At 41.8% G+C, this 24047-nt stretch overlaps 1 protein-coding gene across 4 annotated transcripts; it reads right to left on the bottom strand.

Moving 5' to 3' along the window:
* Positions 1-547: 547 nt before the first annotated feature.
* On the bottom strand, positions 548-23922 carry BRD8 (bromodomain containing 8). Of its 4 annotated transcripts, XM_080803538.1 has the most exons (22): positions 23891-23922; positions 22867-22963; positions 13653-13722; positions 12742-12791; positions 12404-12526; positions 12201-12281; positions 11590-11654; positions 10771-10907; positions 10019-10237; positions 9479-9623; positions 8388-8597; positions 7683-7963; positions 6882-7334; positions 6492-6585; positions 6246-6292; positions 5264-5478; positions 4963-5055; positions 4709-4777; positions 4138-4315; positions 3086-3190; positions 2568-2612; positions 548-931 (listed from the first exon to the last, which is right to left on the bottom strand). In XM_080803538.1, the coding sequence occupies exons 1-22, from the start codon at positions 23907-23909 to the stop codon at positions 872-874; spliced, it is 2856 nt and encodes a 951-aa protein (XP_080659664.1). In that variant the 5' UTR covers positions 23910-23922; the 3' UTR covers positions 548-871. The 4 variants fall into 4 exon arrangements, with proteins under 4 accessions (XP_080659664.1, XP_080659665.1, XP_080659666.1 ...); XM_080803539.1 differs by lacking the exon at positions 2568-2612; XM_080803540.1 differs by lacking the exon at positions 10019-10237.
* Between the last annotated feature and the right edge of the window lie 125 nt (positions 23923-24047).

The raw sequence follows: 24047 nt of genomic DNA, 5'->3' as shown, positions 1-24047 counted from the left end.
CTCCTAACTGGTTCACCTCATGGAGTTAATTTTTACTTAGTAACAAAAATTGGAATAAACTCAGATGATAAATTTCCCCTTAAACTGATTTTAGCCTTCAAATAGCAATGAATTATAAAATATACAAGAACCCTACATATAGAATCAGGAAGGAAATATTGTCATACTGTCCTAGAAATACTACCTGCTAAGATAGTACACTAAGTAGGACAAATGTCTGAGATAAAGGTCAGTGCTACCTCTGTCCATGCTCTAATATTCATTAAAAGCAATGCCATAAACAGAACTCTGAAAATCTTAAGTTTTCCCAAAACATTCAAGAAAAGCTGAATAAGATTATCCTCAATACACAATGCAACACTTTAAAACATTAATTATAAATTCAATCTTGGTTACTTACCTTCTCTAGGCTGTTGAATAGTTCATATTATAATACCACTCCCACCCCCCAGTCATCTCATTTCCACAGATGATGTAACAACTATCATGCAGAAAAAAATCTCAAGCCTCTCACACACACATATACACACAGAACACACCAAAGGCTAGAGTTTTCTTTTCTTTCACTTTATTGTGTACACACACACTTCACAGGTGTTTTGTTTTAAAAAGTCTGTACACTTCACCAGACAGTACAAACTAGCTACAATCTGCTAGCTACACATTAGGACATTAACATAGCCCATGATTTTTGCCCTACAACAGGCAATTGTGCTACTCCAACTCTCTGAGAGAGTTTCCCCAGCTCATGTCACAGGGCCCAGGTGCCTCCTCTTCTGGAACTTCCACTTCTGGAACTGGGCCGACAAGCCCAAGCTCTATCTTGTTTACTTCTACTTCAGGTTCAGCTCAATGAGGATACTCTGAAGCTTCACTTTTTCATCTTCATATCTGCTTCAATGGCACAGCGGCGCCCCCTGGTGCCCCCATCCTAGATGACAGGCAGACAAAGAAAGGGAGCATGAGTGAGTTGATCAGGAGGTTAAGAAAAAAGTTGCAACAATGCTGGGGATGTGGTATCTTGGGGAAGAAGGAAGAGAAATCAGCAGAAAAATCCAGGAAATGAGAGGTACATATCTGTCTTCCCACAGAGTGGGCTAAAAAACTCTTGGCAGTAGTTTGTGAGAGGAAAAGCAGGACAGACTATTTGCTCCTGCCCACCACACAGGTCACTGGGGTTTCACCTGGGGTCCCAAAGAATGACTATCAGTCATCCCACCCAGGCCCCAAGCCATGTTCAAAGAACAGGTAAAGTAAAAGAAAGTTGGGAGGGTGAGAAAGGGGAGTGATAGTGAGATTCTTGGCTAACATACCTGTCCAGCTGTTGGTCCCTATAAGAAAGGCCTTTCCTGCAGACTGACCCTGGCACTAGTTCCCTAGCACCTCCTGACAGTTGTTTTCCATGAGATCAGGACAATCAGAAGGCTTCTTTCCATTTGCTGCTCTCTCCCTGCAGCCCAGCTCCTTCCTCTTGTGCAATACTTTGCTGTCTTCAATAGATAAAACATCCTATTAACCAGCTTTGCAACAGCCAGCCAATTGCTTGGGGATCCAGAGTCACTGTTGCAGGCCAGTAAGAAAGAAGGGAGATTACAGTGTTCCGTCCGTGGTACAGGCTGATGCCTGTAGGCAAGATGAATTAGTGAACACTTTTGCTGGGCCAGGCCATTTTTACATTTCTAACATGCAAGGACTCAAACTTTTCAGACCTCATGAACATAAATTGCCTTTGAGGCGACATTAACAATAAAAATACCACCTTGCATTTGTTTAACACTTTAATTTTTTTCAAAGCCAGTTCCATACCTTGATCTCATTTTATCCTCACAACATCCCTGTGAGGTAGGCTGGACAGGTTATCTCATTATATTAGCTCCATCATACAGATGAGGAAAACAAGGTTACAAGAGATAATCCAGTGAGTTTAAGATCATGTGGTTTTCAAGCTGACGCTCTTCCATTGCATCACGCCTCAGGGCCCCATAATGAACAGAGTCAGAGGGTCATTCAATTCACAGAGGAAAACAGTAAGTCTTTAGGACTAGCTTTACTAAGTATATCGCTAATTCTACCAGCCACTACTGTATGCAGTACTCATCATTACTAATATCCTTTAATTTTACTGAGTATTTGTGTATCAGGCATCAGCCTTGCAACTCAACATTAGGGGAAGAGGAAAAAAAATTATGTGCTGAGTATCTGCTGGTATGAGGAACACTTACAAAAAGCCAGCTAGCAGCTGCTGCTCTGAGCAATTTTATTTGCGAGAAAAGAAATGGCAAAAGGTGGTGTCAAAAATGAGGAGCAGGTGCATCCTAGATCCTTACCAAGAATACCTCATTTCAGTCCAATGAACTCATAAATAGTCCCTACCCAGCCCACACACACACACATGCAGAAAGACAGGAATGCAGAAAATGAGACAGATTCTTATTCAATGACCTGAATAAAGAGAAGTTCAAGACATTGCCACAGTCTGCATGTTGGATTTCCCTCTGCCACCCACCCCCAGCAGGAGCTGAGAATCTCTGTGGCAACACCACCCCTTGCAGCCATTCAATACTTACAAAGAGAGAGAGAAGGAAGGCAGGAGAGCCCATGGGGACACTGTCCTGTTAGAGGACAAACAAACACTGATCAGGTTCACAGAAACTCTCAGCCGCAAGCACCCCAAACCTCAGGACAGAGACACAAGCACCACACACACGAAGACAAAATTTAAAAACTCAAGAACAAGAGGAAAGAGATCCAAAAGCAGTCTGGCCATTATGCTTTCTGGAGCAGGAACTGATGGTCCCCAACTGCTGCAAAAGTCATTTCCCCCACCTTGTAAGCACTCACCCAGAGAAATTAATAATCCACTCATTCAGCTCACAATTTCTCAAGTGACTGACTGGACCTTTCAGTCACAGCAAGTGTTTTCGACGCTTGGATGAATACATCCAAAGATTTATATGTCTATACACCACTGGAATATAGAAGCCCAGCAGTCACCAAGTACCAAGTAGTAATCTAAGGCTCCTTGGATGCTTCAGACTTCTAGTTCTGGAACACTGGAATACAGGCTTTTTCTTGGTCTCCTCACCTTCTCTGAAGAATCTTGTTTTCGGGTAGAATCTCTCCCTCGAAGACTTTTAGCACTGATCCCAGATTCAGATGTCTGCATAATCAACTGTGTGGCAAGGAATTGCTACAGAGGAAATAAAGACAGTTGTCCCCTGAGACCTGATCCAGTAGGGAAGAATTAAGACACTTTGGCTTTGTAAATAGGACTTCATTTAATATCTGTCTGCAAACAGCATTCAAATACTTCTCGACTAATTCAAAGTTTAGCATATTAGGGTTTCATTCTAGTGAAAGGATCTAAATACCAAGTATCTCTAACTTTTTGGCTAGAAAACAGAATAAATCTCTCTTAAGAATGAGAAAGAGAAAAAACCAAATGAACCAAAGGCCATTAGGTAATTTAATTTAGCAGACTAAGCAGATATAGACAACATCCCTTGAAGTTCAATATCCCAAAGGGTGTCGGACAGTGCAACTATAGGACAGAAGTAGATTATCTGTGATAAAAAGGAAGAAGAAACCATTTGTTGAAGATCAACTATGTATATACTTAATGTAATTTAAAAATATGTGTTCACAGAGCACGTGGGTGGCTCAGTGGGTTAAGCCTCTGCCTTCGGCTCAGGTCATGATCCCAGGGTTCTGGGACCCAGCACTGCATCGGGCTCTCTGCTAAGCAGGGAGCCTGCTGCCCCCTCATCTCTCTCTGCCTGACCCTCTGCCCACTTGAGATCTCTGTCAAATAAATATATATACATATATATGCATATATATATATATATACACACACTTATGCAATCACCATTCTATAAAAAAATTATTCCCCCCCCAAGTATTTAAAAACTTCTGGAAACTGAAGTATTTAACCAAGAAAGGAAGAATATTCTCATAACTCTTTTACCAATTCAACATGAGAAAACCAACATGAATCCATCAAGAACAAAATGTTCCTGTGTCTCTGAAGACATTCCAATTAAAAGTCACCAGCATCCTTTCCCGACATCAGTATGAATCCTTCCCCTGAGTATTTTCATTTCATCCTTGTTAAAACACTAAAGATCCTCAAAGTACCTGAATCTGCTCTAAGACATCTCGCTGCATTTCTACTGCCATATGATAGACATCATGGTCCGAGCTATTATACATTACAGCATTCTGGAACATCAGCATAATATCACGCTGAAATTCAGCTGTGCTGCGGATCAGTCCATTTTCAATGTTTTTCTTAATAGTTGACAAATCCATAGGCCTAAAAACAAAACAACAACAGCAACAAGTAAGTGGAGGGGAAGAGGACTCAAATGGATCCAAATATATTATTATCACACAGATCTTCTCATACATACTCTTATTCTTAGCTGCCAGGACTGAAATGCCAACCCCTCATCCCACAACATGCACTTAATCCAAAAACCAAAGTCAACCTTTATAATAAGTATTGGCTAGGAAAGGTAATAAAGAGGGTTAATTCTTGTAGACTATCTTTGGTGATCCAGCCACTGAAATGATCAACTTACCACTTGGTCACCTTTACTCACATCAAAAACACTTGCTTTAAATATATCGTCTATAGTAAAAATCCACTAAGACTGAACAACTTACAATTCAGGCAAGTCAGCGTGCTGAAAGAATAATGGCTTACCTCTGTACAATGCTATGGTAGCCAGGTGCTATATCATCTGTAACAGGCTGCAGGAAGACATTGGCATACCTGTCCAGAAAGAGTAAGATGCAATTACTGACTTACTCTTCAGAAGCACAGGTGAGGGAATCTGATTTAAGTAGGTGAAGACTGTAAAAGTCAAAGCCACCAATCCCATATAAATCCACCCAGACTTCTTTGTAGTCACTGAGGAGGAGCAGGAGAAAAACTCCTAGGTGACTGGTAAAACTCACCTATGATTAGCTGCAGCTCTCCATACAAGCATGATAGCTTTCTTCCAGATTTTCTGTGCCTGAATAGCTTCCTGATCTTCACTACAGACAGAGCTGAAATAAAGAAACAAAGGAGTCCCACTAGGCATTAAGTCCAAAAAAATAAAAATAAAATAAAATAAAATTCCTAATCATTTCTTGCCAACTATTAGCTCCAGGCCAGGAGGAAAGAGAAGAAGAAAAAGTAAGAGTGAAGGAAAAGATCCTCTCCTACTTCTCACCTTCACTGTCTTGACTTCAAAGAAGAATCTCAGATACTCACAACTGTGAAGATGCAGGGCTGCTGGGAATGGAGTCTGCCAGTGTGTGGGACTGCAACGTAGCATTGTGAATGCTAAAGCCATCATCACTCTCGCTCACAGGGGGTTCATTATCCATTTCTGACAAATAGCCTTCTCCTTGATCTTCTTCCTTAGCCTCCTCTAGGCTGGCCGCTTCACTGACTCCATCTTCCTCCTCATCCTCACCTGGGGCATCCTTAGACACAGTGTGCTCCGGTCAACAAATGCAAGCAAAGCTATCCAGCAAAGCATCATTAAACATGATCTTTTGGGTTAGATCAGTTCTAGAAAACGGCCTCACACTGCTTCCTGACTGAGCCCTCTATCACTTATACTACCATCTACGAACACTCACTGATCAAGTAATACAGAACCTGGACAAAGAATAAGACCCAGGATCTTTTTAAAAGGAAGAAAAAAAAAAGCTACTTACTTAAGACTAAGCTAAGAGGCGTTCCTTCTTTCCCCTTGCTCTTGAGAGGAATTCTGACCCTGGATACAAAGTTATCAAAAATAGTTTTTATTTTGTATCTCCTCTGATGGAGCAAGCTCACATCGCATTACTTTAAATCTGTTTGTTACTACCACTTTAGTAATTCTAAAAAGAAAATTCTGGGTAATTTTCTTTGGACAGTGTAACTAATAATCTTATTTCTTACATGTTCTCCCTGACTCTGGCATCCCTATTTACTCCAAATCACTCTGGAAGTATCAAAGCTTCATTGTACATTATGTGCAAAAGAAAGCTCTGTGTGATGTTCACAAACTCTTTCAGATGGGAAGCACATGTGGCCACAGTACTGCCAGTATGCCTAACTATCCACTGCAACTTTTCCCCATGCAACTCCTTAACCAGTCTCATCTCAGAGAGTAAGATGCATGTTTACTGTAATTCATTAAAAAGGTAGTGCTATCGGGAAATCTAGTCACACAGCAAGAGGAATAAAGAAAAGTCTGAAATACCTTTATCTGGCTTCCAAAAATAGTCCCTGATTCTTCTTTCAATGAGTCTGCAGAGGAGAGAAAGACTACCTGAAGATTTTTCCACCTTAGCCTTCCCCTTCCTATGGACAATAATCCCCTGCAGCTCTCCTTTCCATGCTGACCTATTCTACCTCTTCTACTTGCCCACAACCCACAATCCCTCAGAAGCCAAAGCAAAGGATTTCAAGTTAGTTAGAGTACAGAATTCCTGGCCTTACTATTTACCTGACATTTCAAACTTGTGTTGAGTCTCTGCCTCTAAAGGATCTTCGATAGGATTGGAGCCATGTGATGGAGACAACATGCTTTCAGGAGATGCCTGAAGACCAAAAAGAATAAGTTCTCTAAGTACTGATACATCGCTTCAGCTGACACAAGTTTATTTTTCAGTGATGAGACTACAGAAGAAATTCTAAGTCCTACTCATGTAACAGGAATATAATGGTCACCTTACAAGGAACAGGATAAGCGTATGTAGCAATAATCATACCTGTGGGCTATGGACACATCAACCATGTGAAAATTCAGGAATTCAAGAGGAAAACCAAAGGCCTGAACAGTCACTTCTTACCTAAGGTATAACCCTCCATCCTCCCAGCCCCTGATTTTAAATACCTCTGTCTTCACAGTTGTAAGTGGAGTCTCATCGCCTTTCCCACTGGGAACATCTGCTTCAACAATCTCTCCAGTGGCAATACTTCTGGGTTCCTCGTCTAAGTCCTGACTCCTGAGTTCTGGTGGCTCCATACTTGTGGCTGGAACAACTCCAGCTACTATTTCTGGACCTGAGATGCCTTGTTCTGATTCTGCAGGTTCCATTTTAATCTCAACACTGGGCTCCCTGATGTCTACCAGTTCGTGGATTCCTTTGTTTTCCGTTTCCTCAAAGTCCAGCCTTTCCTGTTTTACTGTCATCTCTGGTGCAGGGAGAGATACTGGCTTGTCCCGCTCCTGCTGGATAGGGTGCTCCCAGGGGCCAGGCAGGGACTGGGGATCATCATTCTCTTCACAGAACGACAGCGCCGCTTCTACTGCTGCCACATCCAGCACTTCAGGATGATCATCCACCTGTCCCATAAGACACACACTGTTGAATTCACAGAAATAAGTCCAAGTCCCTCAATTCTGTTAGCACCAAATGAGATGGCCTCAATCTGTAGCTTCTCTCTCCATCTTCTCCATATAGTAGAAGCAACCAACGGACAGGTTTCTGTCCTGAACAAACCAGTAACATCAGGATGGCTGGGCAGATGACTCATGTAAACGCCAAAGGGCTTTAGGACTAAGGAGATAGAGACGGGCAGAAACAAAACTGCTTGTTTTTTTAATTCTTACTACAAGAAGCAAGGAAAGGCTGAGGAGAGAAGCCTATGTAGGACTCACGAGAGATTCTTTTGGGCTTTGCTAAATACTTACCTTGTCCTCAATAATGGCAATAATGTCTCCAACAGTCTCGAAGTCCAGCTCTTCACCTGTGTAGGACACAGCAATATCCATCTTCTCAGCCAGATCTAAATCTTCCTTCCCATCTATACTGGGAGCCTTTGATCCCCCAGGGGCCTCTGCTACCCCTGATCGGAAACACTCTTCTTTGATAGAATTGATGATCATGGAGATTTCACTGCTATCCATGGAAACAGTCACAGTATGTGGGTCCCCCACAGCCTCCATGGGGACACAAGTGTCAGGCTGACTCACTGAATAATAAGAAGAGAAAAACATTTCAGAACCTCATTTGATATCAAGTGACCACCTCGAGATCAACCAAGGCTACAGACAGATGTCAAGCACCCATACTCTTAAGCTCAGAAAAAGTTATCTTAGATCTACATCTTTGTATGTTTTCTTGTCCCCAGTTTTATCTAGAAAGTAGGGTGAGAACATGTTCTTAAGCCCACTCATATTTATACACTTAGCCCTTTTCCCCCAACACAAAAGTGCCCACCCACATCTTCTCAAATTCTTGTTTTTCTAAGGATAAAGATGGTATGTGTCCATGGAGAACAGAACAGAAGCACTGAATTGGATGGAGTTGATGCTCTTGGGTCCATTCTCTCTAACTGAAGTTCGAGAAGGAATTCTGGACCTAGTGGCTGCTCAGGGCGCAGGTCAAGGACGCACCTGGAGCTACACTCTCAGGAGTGGAGACATCCGGAGCAGAGGATGGTGCTGGCAGCGCAGGCATCATGACAATGGTAGCCTGGGACACAGACTCTACAGGGGGTGGCACAAGTTTAACTGGAGGTTCACTGGCAACAGTAGTGAAGGAAGCGAGAGGAGTGGTGAACTGTGTAGGACCAGCTTCTAAAAGCCGGGAAAGAGTGGGAGCACCTAACAGACAAAGAGGTACATAAAACGAGGTAAGAGGAAAGCACATGAACAAGAAGCAATAGCCACTTTAAGACTCAACCAAGAAAATTTTTAGTCTCAAGAATGAAAAGAAACTTCTCTGTTGAATAAGATTATCTATACCCTTACTTTTTCCAACCTTACTAATAAAGAACTTCTTCCAAGTAAGGAATGACCCAAAGCACCAGAACACACAGTGTATGTCAAAAATGGGCGGTAACTTTTTTCCCAGAAGAAAATTAAACAGTAACAACAAAACCATGAAAAACTGGTATGAATAAATCTGTCACTTCTACAGTTAAGCATGCCATAAATCACCCAAATTCAATACCATTCAAATATCCCTAAGGTTTGATATTTTGTCAAGTTTTTTCTTGCTTTACTTTATCTCACTTAATTCTCATGACATCCTTGTGAAGTACACACACTGCAATTAATAAGAGAGGAAATTGAGGTTTATGGGTTAAATCATCTACCCAAGGCCATAAAATCAGTATGCAGCAGGCTTGACACTAAATCCAGTTCTCTGGCTTCAAATCTCAATCCCCTGTACTATAACCTCAGGTATCTCTAGCACTTTTCCGTAATTTCACAAGCCCCAGGGAAGCAGTTTTACTACTAACTTGACTCTTCTCTTTGATATCTATGCTGTGGTCATCCAGAGCTATCAGTACTTTGAAAATAAAAATGGATTTACAATCTGGGGCACTACATGGTTTAACAGGTGAAGCAGCACCAAAAAAAGTTGGGCTTTACATCTACGACTGACCGTTGCTTACTACTAAAGGCTAGAAACCAAAGACAGTCAACACTAAGATCAACATCTGCGAAGTAAAGTGGACAACAGAAAGGTGTTGACTTACCTGAGGCAGCAGGGGAGGCTGCAACAGTGTTGGGCGTTTGCTGCATTTCCCCACCATGTATCATGGGAAGAACCCCGCCTACCTCCAGGAGGACACCTGTACTGTTCAAGTGGCCAGAAGCCACAGCCATTTCACTCTCATTGACCTACCAGGGAAGAATAGAGGTGAAGGCTACACTCAAGCTTTCCTTTACTACCACTTCCCAAAAAAAGCTCCAGCAGTTGACCAAACTTCATGAAGTTAATATCCAAAGAAAATAATTTCAGACCCAAGGGAAGCTCTAATTTTTAAAAGTTATTTGACAAGAGTTCTCTGGAGAAGAGAACTGAAATAATTGTGGTTTCAGATAACTTAGGACCCAAGGATACTATCAACTTATTGGTTGTTTCTGTTTTTGTTTTTTAAATTAACATTTAATTAGGAGATCTCTTTTTTCTCTTTTGAACTTTTTTTTTTCCATGTCATATTTTAGGTCCCAGGCACTCCCTTCCAAAGTACTAAATCACCACAGCTCTCAAACACCCACAGAAGTCTCCATACCAGTCTGGGGCTAGTAGGCAGGAGGCTGCCCTTCTTCAAGAGCTCTGACAGCAGAGGGGAGGGGGGTGGAGTTGCTTTCTGTCCAAGCATCTTTTTCTGGGGTGAATCATCTGTTACTGGGGTCATGGGGGCTTCTAAGGGTGCAGAGCCTGGAGGAAGGGTGTCAGGAATCCCAGGAAACGAGGTGACTGGGGTACTCGGCAAAGTCCCAGGGGTTACCTAAGAGACAACAGAGAACCTTTATCTGACTTCTCAAACTCTGGAAGGTTCCCTACTAATCTGGACGGGTTAGCGTGTCTAACTATTTCATTATTAGTCCTGAGTGAAACTGCCCAGAAACCCTCTACCCCTCCTGCTCTCAGCCACTCCATTCTTCCCCACAGTTTTTTCTCTTCTACCCACTCAAACCCACAATGACCCAAATATTCCACTCAACCTGTCTTTTACAATCTGCTTAACCACTACCAATATTCTATTTACAAGAAAACTTACTTCCATAGAAATTTTATAAGACTAGTTTACTTACAAATAATTCTTAACATAGTATTTTACCTATCTCCCAAAAGGTCACAAGGCTCAATATTTTTAGGTCCATCCTTATCTTAGAGCACAGAACATGGCACTTTAAGTCTTTAACATTCAGACCAAGAGAGGAAAATGCCTCTGGCCAAAAGTCGTTTCCTCATCGCTCAGCTCTCTGCTGGCTTATTGCCCCTTTGCTGATCAATTCCTGCAGATGAAAATATACTCACTCCAGAGGTGGCCTCTTCCATAGTGGTTGCGGTCAAGTCTCCAAGTGGATAATCACCTCCTGGGGAGGCAGAATCTATAGGAGAGCGGACCATCACAGTGGGTAATCTCCGAGGAGGTGTTTTTACTGCTTGACGAGCTAGAACATAAAAGACAACGATTACTTAGTCTTTAAGATTAAATAAATGAAAGTAGACACTACTCTACTATTTATAATAAAGGACAAATGGGGATGTTGCATAATTCAAGCTGCATTATGAGTCTGGATTAGGAATCTTTAACACTTCTGGGAGACAGGTAACTTTTTAGATTCATTTTTCCAAAGCATAATTCTCACACTAAGCAAACTCACTAAACTATCTCAAAGATCCTGAGGTAGAAAAGTGGTTCAAACATTCCTCAATAACCTCTTCGACAAGTTATTAGGTTTCTGCTTTTAACAAGAGGGAAAGACCTCACTGGCTCAAAGCATGTATTCCTAGACTTACAAATGTTTAAGTTCTTATCCAAAGAGTGGGCTATTCTTAATCTTCTTACAAGACTCTGAATTCTAAAAACTTAATGATGTTCAACATTTATTTTAAGCCTTTGTACCCTAAAATGACCCAAAGTCTAGTGATAACTGAGCAGAAATCATTTTCCAAGAGTTTCTTCCTGAATAGAAAGGGATGTTTTTACTCTGGTAAAAGAGAAGAGGATACAGAAAAGTATACAAGTAAATAAGCATCCGTGGATTCTATCTTACAATGTAGTCCTCAGCTGTTACTAGCCTGCAGTATCCTATAGTTAATGGTTAAACAGAGTCACAAGGTTCGGTTTACCCTGATATGCAGCATCTGTAGCCTTCCTCTTTACTTCCGCCTCCTCTTCCTCCAATTTCTTCTTCCTAAAGAGAGAAGTAAGAGTAAGATCCTACAGCTCTAGTTCCTCTGTAGGTCACAGTACCCTACCCTCACAAGGAAATTCTGTCAGGCTAGCACTTTCTGAAGGAAAGGCCTAAAAAAGAATCCTTAGCAGCATAACAGGAAATGTTTTTTTACAATTTTTTTTTAAGATTTTACTTTCTCTACACCCAATGTGGGGCTCAAACCCACACCCTCAAGATCAAGAGTCACATGCTCTGACTGGCCAGCCAGGTACCCCCCAAACGGGAAAATTTTTAGTGTACTCCCTAACTACCAGCTCTTCATAGGCAAACTAAAGCACTTTTCAAGTCAAAACTAAGTTATGGCCTCACGTTGACATATTCCATCACATTACCTTCTACAACTCACTCCCCCCTCCCAGCTACTAGGCCACTCTGCAGCTTCTCCCTTCCAGAATCACTCAAATCTAAAGGGGTGGCAGATGGAGGAGATAAGCCAGATTACTTGAGGTGAAAACGGGATAAAACAAGAGAGGTGTGTACAAAAGGAAGAACAATATAACCCACATCACAATGTCATTGCAAAGCTCATCCAGTCTGCTGTCCATGTGCCCAGCTTGAATTAGTTCTGCATCTCTTTTCAGCCGTCTAGAAAGAGAAGTAAGTTAACTGGGTTTTTCAGTCTACTATTTAAAAAATTCTGACTGGTATAAGAACCCAGCACCTTTAGTCTCTCCCAACCACATCGTATTTTCTCTCTGATTAAGTACCTATATTTTTCTTGGGTTTCCTTTATCACTTTCTTTAGTTCCTCAACTCGTTCAGCAGTCAATTTCCGAACAATGACATCTTCAACGGTTTCAACCACTTCTCCTTTTTCACCCCGTTTCCGTCTGTAGAAAATTTTAAAACAAAAACAAGTATTTTAATAGAAGAACATCTATTCCCAATCCCAACTGCTTTCTTTGAGCTTCTCCACCATTTAACCATAGATAACTTCTATTCTATTTTTTAATCACCCAGTAATGTTAATAGATATAAAGCAGACTTCCACAGTGGACACTTTCCATTAAAGAGATGTAGCTTGAATGTCTGGCTTTGTACTCACTTTGGGGTCTCAGTGGTCTCTAGAAGCTCTGAGTACTGGGAAGCACAATGCTATGGAAAAAAAGTAAAAATATCATGAGCAAGCCTAGAAAGAAGCAACCTTTCAAAGTTTTACCATATCAGACTAAGGCTTAGAGAGGAGATCTCTATTAAGATATGAGTGGTTTCTAGGAGGGCAAATTACTCTGCAGTCACATCAGTTAAAAATAATACCGGACGGTGCCTGGGTGGTTCAGTTGGTTAAACATCTGCCTTCAGCCCAGGTTATGATCCCAGGGTCCTGGGACAGGGTCCCACATCAGGCTTCCTGCTCAACAAAGAGTCTGTTCTCCCTCTACCCCTCCACCCTGACTGTGAACTCATTCTCTCACACTCTCTCTCTCAAATAAATAAAATTGTAAAAAAAACAAAACAAAAAAAAATCCTAAATACCAGGACACAGAAAAGGGAGTCTTCTGACCTGGAATTCATATATTTGGGGAAAAACAACCCAATAGCCAATATTGATAGTTAGTATCTACTGAGTAATTACCATATGCAAGGCACTGTGCTAAATGCTTTATAGGTATTACCTCGACTAAAACTTTACAACAATCCTGAAGCAACTTTTATCTATTTTACAAATGAGAAAACTGAAAATCATGGTCCCAAAACTCTAACTGAAGTCATATTAAACCCAGATCTTCTAACTCCCAAGCTTAGCCTCGTACATATTATGTTACACAGGTAAGAAAGTTTATAATATGAACACACATGAAAGAATTGGTAAACAGTGGGAAAAATGAAAAGGTATTCTCAACTATGCTTCCTCTTCATGGCATTAAAGCCTTACGATTAAAGGGCAGGGCCCAGAAAGGAACCCACTTCACATTTCTTAAGATGTTCTAAAAGAGTACTTGCTTGGGAACTTACTTTTTGAGAGAACCAGTCTGGAGGGCGGCCAGGTTCTGCAAACGGCTTGATTGCTCTGCTAACTGATACCCTACACAAAATGAGAAAACCTATTACACATGAAACGGGGAAAAAAGGGTGGTGGGGGGAGGTATGCTAAGAGTTCAAGGTTTGGAGTACAAAATTTAGAACGATAAACTGCCACCAGGAAGTATTCTGAAATACGTGACTACGGAAAATGACACAACCACTTAAAAAAAAATTTTTTTTAAGATTTTATTTATTTGACAGAGATCACAAGTAGGCAGAGAGGCAGGCAGAGAGAGGAGGAAGCAGGCTCCATGCTGAGCAGAGAGTCTGATGTGGGGCTCGATCCCAGGACCCTGGGATGATGACCTGAGCCAAAGGCAGAGGCTTTAACCCACTGAGCCACCCAGGCGCCCCACAACCACTTAAAATTTATTTGGTGGCGGGGGACACCTGGGTGGCTCAGTTGGTTAAAATGCCTGCCTTAAGCACAGGTCATGATCCCAGTATCCTGGGATCAAGTCCTGCATTGCGCACCCCTTGATTAGTGAGGAGCCTGCTTCTTCCCCCACCCCTCCCCAGCTTGTGTGCTTTCTCTCTCACAAATTGAAAAAAAATTTCATTTAGAGGGAAAGTATCATTGCCAAACAGTTTTCCTAGGTCATAAATTTCCTGAGTGAAGTGAAGGTATTTGAACCTTGTACATTATCATTTCTGTGCATTTGGGCAAGTATTTTTATGTTGATTTTGGTCCTTTTGAAAGAGATGTGTCTTTTGAAAAACAATCTGTAATGTATTCCAGACTAAAAAGTTATCTTTTGATCCACTAATACAACTCCCAGGAGTATATTATTAAAAAAAATAATCTAACAAAGAAGCAAGTACCAAGAAGAAAGCACCATGTAGACTTGATCAAACTGACAAACAGTTAAGTTTTTCCTAAATGCCTGCAGGGGATGTTTAACTTTTGGTATTTCACCTCTATAAAATATTAAATAGGCCATAAAAATAATTATGAAATATATGTGGTGAAATGAAAATATATACCACATAATATTAACTGAAAAAAAATGACACAACTTTCTACTATGATGCAATCATACAACCTTTTAAAAAGTTGTAAAGACAAAAAACAAAAACAGGCAAAAATAAAAACAGGACTAGAACAGGATCAAGGAAGAGTGTAGGGCTTTAACTGTATCTATGTTTTTTTCTTTAAAAAGATCCAAAGAAGGACAACCGGGTGGCTCAGTCGGTTGTGCATCCAACTCGATTTCATCTCAGGTCATGGTCTGAGGGATCTGAGATTAAGCCCTCCACTAAGCTCAGAGCCTGCTTGAGATTCTCCTTCTCTCTCTGCTCCTCTCCGGGCTCATACATGCTCTCTCTCTAATAAATAAAATTTTAAAATCTTGAAAAAGATCCAAAGAAAACATGACAAAATATTAAGATTTGTTAAATCTAGTCTGGGTACATGGATTCTCTATATTATTCTCACACTTCTCTTGGTTGAAAGACTACATAACTTTATTTTTTAAATGTATTTTTAGGGGTGCCTGGGTGGCTCAGTGGGTTAAGCCTCTGCCTTCAGCTCATGTCATGATCTCAGGGTCCTGGGATCGAGCCCCATATCGGGCTCTCTGCTCAGCAGGGAGCCTGCTTCCTCCTCTCCTCTCTCTGCCTGCCTCTCTGTCTACTTGCAATCTCTCTCTCTGTCAAATAAGTAAATAAAATATTTTTAATAAAAAAGAAAGGTTTAGTTTAAAAAAAAATAAATGTATTTTTAAAGACTCTACTGATTTATTTGAGAGAGAGAGAGAGCACACATGAGCTATGGGAAGGAGTAGAGGGAGAGGGAGAAGCAGGCTCCTCGCTGAGCAGGGAGCCCGATGTGGGGTTCTATTCCAGGACTCCAAGACCATGACCTGAGCCAAAGGCAGGTGCTTAACCAACTGAGTCACCCAGGCGCCCTGAAAAACTAGGTTAACTTTAAAAAGAAAAAAGTTTTTAATATTTGTGTTGAGATAATGGTATCACACAGCTCTTTTCCTTTTTTTTTTAAGATTTTATTTATTTATTCATCAGAGAGAGAGAGAGCGCGCGCACAAGCAGGCAGAGGCAGAGAGAGAAGCAGGCTCCCCACTGAGCAAGGAGCCTGATGCAGGACTCGAGCCCACGACCCTAGGATCACGACCCGAGCCAAAGGCAGCAGCTTAACCAACTGAGCCACCCAGGTGCCCCAACTCTTTTCCTTTAAAAGTTCAACAGTTCTATGGATAGCTATTAGCAAAAAATAAAGTTTGATCCATAATTTACACCTTAGACCAAGAAAAGCCCCAAATGAATCAATAATTTAAATATTTTTTTTAAATTTTACCATGAAAGTATTAGAAGAAACCAGAGAATTATTTTATAATCTCACACTAAGGTAGAACTTTCTAAATAGGTCAAAAAAATCTAGGAACTGTTAAAAAAAATTAGGGCCACCTGGGTGGCTCAGTCATTAAGCATTTGCCTTCGGCTCAGGTCATGATCCCAGGGCTCTGGGATCAAGCCCCACTCTAGCTCTAGCTCCCTGTTCAGTGGAGAGACTGCTTCTCCCTCTCCGTCTGCTGCTCCTCCTGCTTGTGCACACGCACGTGCATGTGGCGCTCTCTTTCTCTCTCCCACTGTCAAGTAAATAAATAAAATCTTAAAAAAAAATTAAAAATTGATAAGCTACATTTTAAAAGTCTTAAGGTAAAAATGTTACCATAAATAAAGCCAAATGGCACACTGGTTTAAAAAAAAAAAACTATCTCATAGCTCAAACAAATGGCTAATCTCCCTAATGTGTAAGGAGTCCTTCCCCAATTAAAGAGAAAGACTAATAAACAGAAAAATGGGAAAAAGCAGTTTACAAAAAAAGAAATACAAGTGGCTCTTTAACACATGAAGATATTCAACCTTACCCATCATTAAGATTAATGTAAATGCAGAACATGAGATTTCTCACCTTTTATAATACTGTCAAACATCAAAAATATCTAACAACCAGGACATAGAAAAAGGGGCATTCTGATACATTACCAATGGAAATATAAATCGAAAGAATCTCAGAATAGACAATTTGAAATATTTATCAAACTCTATGAACACCTACATTCTTTGACCCAGTAATTCTGCTTTTAGTTAATAAATAACTATGCAAGGTTACATCTGTATTAGCAAATGTCCATCAATACAGTACCAGTTTGTTTTTTTTTATTTCTTAAAGATTTTATTTATTAGAGAGAAAGAGAGCACATGCGCGAGTGCACAGCAAGGGGAACGGAAGAGGGGAAGGGAGAAGCAGGCTCTCCCAGAGCAGGGGAGCCCAATGCAGGCTGGATCCCAAGATTCTGGGATCATGACCAGGGCCAACGGCAGATGCTTAACCAACTGAGCCACCCAAGCACCCCTTGAGTACCAGTTTAAAAAAATAAAATAAATAAATAAAAAAGAATACCAGGGACACCTGGGTGGCTCAGTTGGCTAAGCGTCTGCCTTTGACTCAGGTTGTGATCCCAGGGTCCTGGGATGGAGTCCCGAAATGGGTTCCTTGCTCAGCAGGGAGCCTGACTCTCTCTTTGCCTGCTGCTTCCCCTTGCTGTACGCACGTGCTCTCTCACTCTCTCTCTGACAAACAAAATCTAAAAAATAAAAAAAAAAATTTTTTTTAAAAAGAGTACCAGTTAAATAAATTATAGTTTATCTGTATCAATACCATGCAGCTGCCTTAAAAAAAGGAATGAGAGCTTCATATATTAAGTTAAAGTAAAAAAGAGAAGCAGCAGCAAGAATAGTATGTATAGGGGCGCCTGGGTGGCTTAGTCAGTTAAGCATCTGCCTTCGGCTCTGGTCATGATCCCAGGGTCCTGGGATCGAGCCCCGCATCGGGCTCTCTGCTCAGCAGGGAGCCTGCTTCCCCCTCCCTCTCTCTGCCTCTCTGCTACTTGTGATCTCTCTCTCTCTCCCACTCTGTCAAATAAATAAATAAAATTTAAAAAAAAAAAGAATAGTATGTATAGTATTAAACCATTTCTGTTTATAAAGTAGGGGGAGAAAGAAAACACTTGTTCATGTATGTAAAATTAATACTGGAGAAACACAAGTAAATGAAACTCTAAGAAAATGTTAACACTGGGAGATGAGCTATAGTGACAGAAGACACCGTGTACCATTTTGAACCTTCTGACTTAGCACCTCCTCAGAAAAGAAAAACAATTTAAAATATCAGGGTGCCTGGGTGGCTCACTGGGTTAAGTCTCTGCCTCTAGCTCAGGTCATGGTCTCAGGGTCCTGGGATTGAGCCCTCTATTGGGCTCTCTGCTCAGCAGGGAGCCTGCTTCCCCCTCTTCTCTCTGCCTCTCTGCCTACCTGTGATTCAAATAAATAAATAAAATCTTTAAAAAAAAAATCAAAGTTTTGGGGCACCTAGGTGGCTCGGTCGGTTAAGTGCCCAACTCTTGATTTCGGTTCAGGTCATGATCTCAGGGTTGTGAGACTGAACCCTGTGGGGCTCCATGCTCAGCAGAGGAGTCTGCATGTCTCATTCCCTCTTTCTCTGCCCCTCCCCCACTCGCTCACTCTCTAATTTTTTTTTAATTATGTTTATTTATTTGACAGAGAGAGACACAGCAAGAGAAGGAACACAAGCAGGGGGAGTGGGAGAGGGAGAAGCAGGCTTCCCGCCAAGCAAGGAGCCCAATGCTGGGCTCAATCACAGGACCCTGGGATCATGACCTAAGCTGCAGGCAGACACATAACAACTAAGCCACCCAGGCACCCCTCTAAATATATATATTTTTTTTTCCTTTTTTTTTTTTTTCTAATTTGCCAGAGAGAGAGAGCGCGCGAGCAAGCACCGGCAGACAGAGTGGCAGGCAGAGGCAGAGGGAGAAGCAGGCTCCCCGCCAAGCAAGGAGCCCGATGTGGGACTCGATCCCAGGACGCTGGGATCATGACCTGAGCCGAAGGCAGCTGCTGAACCAACTGAGCCACCCAGGCGTCCCTAAATATATATTTTTTAAAATAAAGAAAACTCCATTTTTACTTAAGTATTCTTATACTATTTTTAATCTGATTTATCAAATTAGTGTGATTCATTTTGTCTTGGGGTTTACCATTTAATTTGGTTCAAGAACAACTATTACCTAGGATACCCAGATTTCACCTTTAAAGTTATTTGAGGGGGGCCTGGGTGGCTCAGTTGGTTGAGCAGCTGCCTTCAGCTGGGGTCATAATCCTGGAGTCCTGGGAAGGAGGCCCACATCAGGCTCCCTGCTAAGCCTGATTCTCCCTTTTTCCCCTACTCTGCTCATTCCCTGTCTCTCTCTCAAATGAATAAATAAAATCTTTAAAGAAAAAAGTTATTTGAAAAATATGTAACACTGCAGAAATGCTAAATGTGACCAATAATGGAAGCCTTAGCAAACTCATTTGAACAATTAAAGTAGTAGAGATGTACCAAAAGACACAAATTTGAAAATTAAGTAATTACAAGACTTAGGACAATTAAAAGGTGTCGTTAGGGGTGCCTGGCTTGCTCAACTGATAGAGCATACAACTCCTGATCTGGCTGTAGGGAGTTCAAGCCCCACCGTGGGTGTAGATACTACTTAAAAAAAAAAAAAGAAAAAAAAAGAAAAAGGTTTCCTTAAATCTTGAGGAAAAACAGAAAATGTTAAAAATAAAAGAGGGGGGGCACCTGGGTGGCTCAGTGGGTTGGGCCTCTGCCTTCGGCTCAGGTTGTGATCTCAGGGTCCTGGGATCAAGCCCTGCATCGGGCTCTCTGCTTAGCAGGGAGCCTGCTTTCCCTTCTATCTCTGCCTGCTTCTCTGCCTACTTGTGATCTCTCTTTCTGTGTCAAATAAATAAATAAAACCTTAAAAAAAAATAAAATAAATAAAAAAAAATAAAAGAGGGGTAGGGGCGCCTGGGTGGCTCAGTGGATTAAAGCCTCTGCCTTCGCTCAGGTCATGATCTCAGGGTCCTGGGATCAAGCCCTGCATCGAGCTCTCTGCTCAGCGGGGAGCCTGCTTCCCTCCCCTCTCTCTGCCTGCCTCTCTGCCTGCTTGTGATCCCTCTGTCAAATAAATAAATAAAATCTTTAAAATAAATAAATAAATAAAAAATAAAAGAGGGGTGCCTGGGTGGTGCAGTCAGCTTACGTTGTGGTTTCGCTCAGGTTTCAGGTGGTTTCAGCCCAGGTTGTGATCTCGGGCCTGGTGAGATGGGAGCCCCATGTGGGGAACCACTCAGCACACAGTAGTAGGCTTGAGGTTCTCTCTGTCCCTCCCTGCCCCTCCCCTTCCCAGTAGGGGTTTTCTTTCCTTCTCCCTAAAATATATCTTGTCAATCAGAGAAGGGCAATTATCACATGACCTCACTCATATGTGGAATTTAAGAAGCAAAACTGGATCACAGGGGAAGACAGGAAAAAAAAAATTAAGATAAAATCAGAGAGGGAGACAAACCATAAGAAACTCTTAATCACAGGAAACAAACTAAGGTTACTGGAGGGAAGGGGGTGGGAGGGATAAGGTAACTAAGTGATGGACACTAAGGAGGGCTACTCATGTAATGAGCACTGGGTATTATATAAGACTGATGAATGGGGGCACCTCAGTGGCTCAGTCTAAGCATCTGCCTTTGGTTCAGATCACGATTCCAGGATCTTAGGACTGAGCCCCACATCGGACTCCCTGTTTAGTGGGAAGCCTGCTTCCCCTCTGCCTGCCTCTCCCCACTGCTGGTGCTCTCTCTCTCCCTCAAATAAATAAATAAAAAGTCTTTAAAAAAAAAAAAAAAAAAAGGACTGATGAATCAATGATCTCTACCTCTGAAACCAATAACACATTATACATTAATTGAATTCAAATAAAAATTTTAAAAAACAAAGGAAGAAAAAATAAATCTTTTAAAATAAATATAAAAAAGGGTATGCACTAGAAGTAAAAAGCTGGAAACCACAGTTCTACTTTATGGTCCTTAAAAAGAAATACTGAGGGGCACCTGGGTGGCTCAGTGGGTTAAAGCCTCTGCTTTTGGCTCAGGTCATGATCTCAGGGTCCTGGGATCGAGCCCCACATCAGGCTCTCTGCTCAGCAGGGAGCCTGCTTCCCCCCTCTCTCTCTGCCTGCCTCTCTGCCTACTTGTGATCTCTATCAAATAAATAAATAAAATCTTTAAAAAAAAAAAAAAAGAAATACTGAGTGCCAAGACAGTTTCAATAGGGAAAGAATAGTGTTGTTAACAAATACTGGATAATGGGACAGATCTATGTGCAAGAGACCTCTGCCTTACAACATACACAAAAATTAATTCAAAACGGGGTGACTGGCTGGCTCGGTGGGTAGAGCATGCAATCCTAGATCTCAGGATCGTGAGTTCTAGCCCCAACTTGAGAGTTGAACCTACTTTAAAAAACAAACAAGGGGCACCTGAGTGGCTCAGTGGGTTAAGCCTCTGCCTTTGGCTCAGGTCATGATCTCAGGGTCCTGGGATCGAGCCACGCATCTGCATCGGGCTCTCTGCTCAGCAGGGAGCCTGCTTCCCCCTCTCTCTCTGCCTGCCTCTCTGCCTACTTGTGACCTCTGTCAAATAAATAAATAAAATCTTAAAAAACAAACAAACAAAAAACCTGAAAATGGATCACAGACCTAAATGTGTAGAGCTAAATCTATAAAGGTTTGACAAGAAAACACAGAAATAGGGACGCCTGGGTGGCTCAGTGGGTTAAAGCCTCTGCCTTCAGCTCAGGTCATGATCTAAGGGTTCTGGGATCGAGCCCGGCATCAGGCTCTCTGCTCAGCGGGGAGCCTGCTTCCTCCTCTCTCTCTCTCTCTCTGCCTGCCTCTCTGCCTACTTGTGATCTCTATCTGTCAAATAAATAAATAAAATCTTTAAAAAAAAAAAAAACAACACAGAAATAGTTTCTTAGCTATGACACCAAAAGCATAAGCAACACAAGAAAAAATAAATTGGACACATCAAAACTGAAAGCTTTGTGTTGTAAGTGATACCAATCAAGAAAGTAAAAGGACAGCACACAAAATAGGAGAAATATTTGCAAATTATCTGATGAGCGATTTGTGTCCAGAACACACAAAGAATGCTTGAAACTCAGTAATAATATAAAGAATCCAGAGGATTGGGGCACCTGGGGGGGCTCAGTGGGTTAAGCGTTTACCTTCCACTCAAGTCATGATCATGGGTTCCCGGGACTGCTGCTCTGCGGGAAATCAGCTCCTCCCTCTGCCTCTTCCCCTTCTCCCCATTAAGGTACTCTCTGTCTCTCTCTCTCTCTCTCAAATAAATAAATAAAATCTTAAAAAAAAAAAAAAAGAATCCAAAGGACGAGAGCATTTTTCTGAAGAGATATAAATGACCAATAAGCACATGAAAATATGTTCGACATTAGTCATCAGGGAAACGCAAATCAAAACTACAAAGAGATACCATTTCATAGCCACTAGCAAGACACACAGTAAGTGTTGTCAGGCATACGAAGAAATTGGGGCCTTCATTCATTGCTTGTGGGAATGTAAAAAACATGAGGCTGTTTTAAAAAATAGGTCTTGATCTTGGCTTAGGTCTTGATCTCAGGATCCTGGAATCAAGCCCTGAGTCGGGCTGCATGCTCAGGAGGAAGTCTGCTTAAGGAGTCCCTCTATCAAAAAAAAAAAAAAAGGAGTCCCTCTAACCCCCTGCTTCTGTGCTCTCACTTTCTCTCTAAAATAAATAAATAAATCTTTTTTAAAAAATTAAGGAAACAGTTCAGCTGGTCCTCGAATTACAGAATTCCATCTGTATGAAACTTCCAGAATAGGCAAGCTACAGAGAAAGAAAGGAGACTGAGTATCTGCCTGAGGGTGGGAATGGGGGTGAATGCTGGGGAGGTAGAGATTGTACAGTGACAACTAAGGAAAGGGTAAGAGATTTCTTTTAGAAGTAATGAAAATTCTAAAATTAGACTGTGATAATGGTCACACAACTCTGTGAATATACTAAATTATGTGTGTATACTAGGTTAATTTTATTTAATTTGAATTAAATCTCAATAATGCTGTTAAAAAAGAAATACTGCTTAAACGCTAGTATGATTAACCATAGGAATCCACCAGTGTAATAAAAAAATACCCAAAGTTTCTAAGACTCAAGAATGCAGCTATCTTAGATACCTTACCAATTTTGATCTCCACTCCTCATGACTGAAGAGGCTAAACAGAGCTTCTCTCGGATGGACCATGGCTCTGTAGGGCCAGTACTCAGCAGCTTGTGTTCTAAAAGGAGAAAAGTCTTAGAGAACAACCACTGAGGCACTAGTTCTAAGACCCAAAGGAAGGACTAAAAGCTTAATGCAAAACATCCCACCTTGTAGGAACAAAGTGAGTTACTACACACACTCTTGATTTTCACCTCTGTCCTAAAAATCATCACTATTCATTCCCTGCAAACTGCACTGAGTATCTGTCAAAACATTCTACTTCTTCAAATGACATGGCTACTTTGTTTTAAAAGGAAGGGGAGAATGCCAGCGTAAGCATAAGACAGTTCTCCCGAAAGGCCCAGTTTTAAGACTACTTGATTTCTATTTGAACGCCAGGGCTTCTTTCCCAGGATTCTCAGCAGCCACTCCCCTCCCCCATCCCGCGCCTCCTGCCCTGCCTCCTTCTTAGCATAAACTTGTTTACTTCTCTCCGTACTTCAACCTCCCTCTAGCTGTCGGGCCTCAGCTCAGTGTGCGAAACAGGAAAATGGCTCAGATCCACATAACGCAATTTCCCTAGCGGCCGAAAAAGCTAAGAGTTAAAGTACCCCATTTCTCTGGGAGATAGACCACGGGCCTCACAAACGCTGGCCAGAAACGAACGGCTGAGAGCCGGTTACTCCCTATGGCTCACAGCATCTCTTCGTCTGCACACCCAAGTCTCCTGAGCCCCTTTGTCTCGCATTCCGCAGAGTTCCCAAACACACAAGGATTCGCTGAGCTGCTTCTCTCAAATCTCCGCAGACTCCTTGAGACACAACACCCTACACTTCTTCTGGGCCTCTAATCGTTAGTCTTCACGATACGATCAAGCGCAGGTCTCTCAAGACCCTGGACTCTTGGGCAATCATTGCTCCTAATCCCCAAACGTGTGACAGAAATCTGGTACCTAGCCTGTGGTCTAAAAGGCCTTCCACGCAAAAACAACGGACATACTTACTACCCGTTCCTGTCGCCATCTTGGCCCTGAAGTCTCCAGCCCCCTCAGGGAAGACGGTCTGGCACTGCCAATTCCCGGGAACTCTGGGAAATAGAGTCCGGGAGTTTGTTCGCGATGCCTCCTGGGAAACGTAGTCCCATCCCCAGGACGAACAAGC

The sequence above is a fragment of the Martes martes genome (assembly GCF_963455335.1).
Source record: "Martes martes genome assembly, chromosome: 5".
NCBI lineage: Eukaryota > Metazoa > Chordata > Mammalia > Carnivora > Mustelidae > Martes > Martes martes.
The sequence above is the reverse complement of the archived record's forward strand: the minus strand, read 5'-3'. Positions and strand labels throughout refer to the sequence as shown.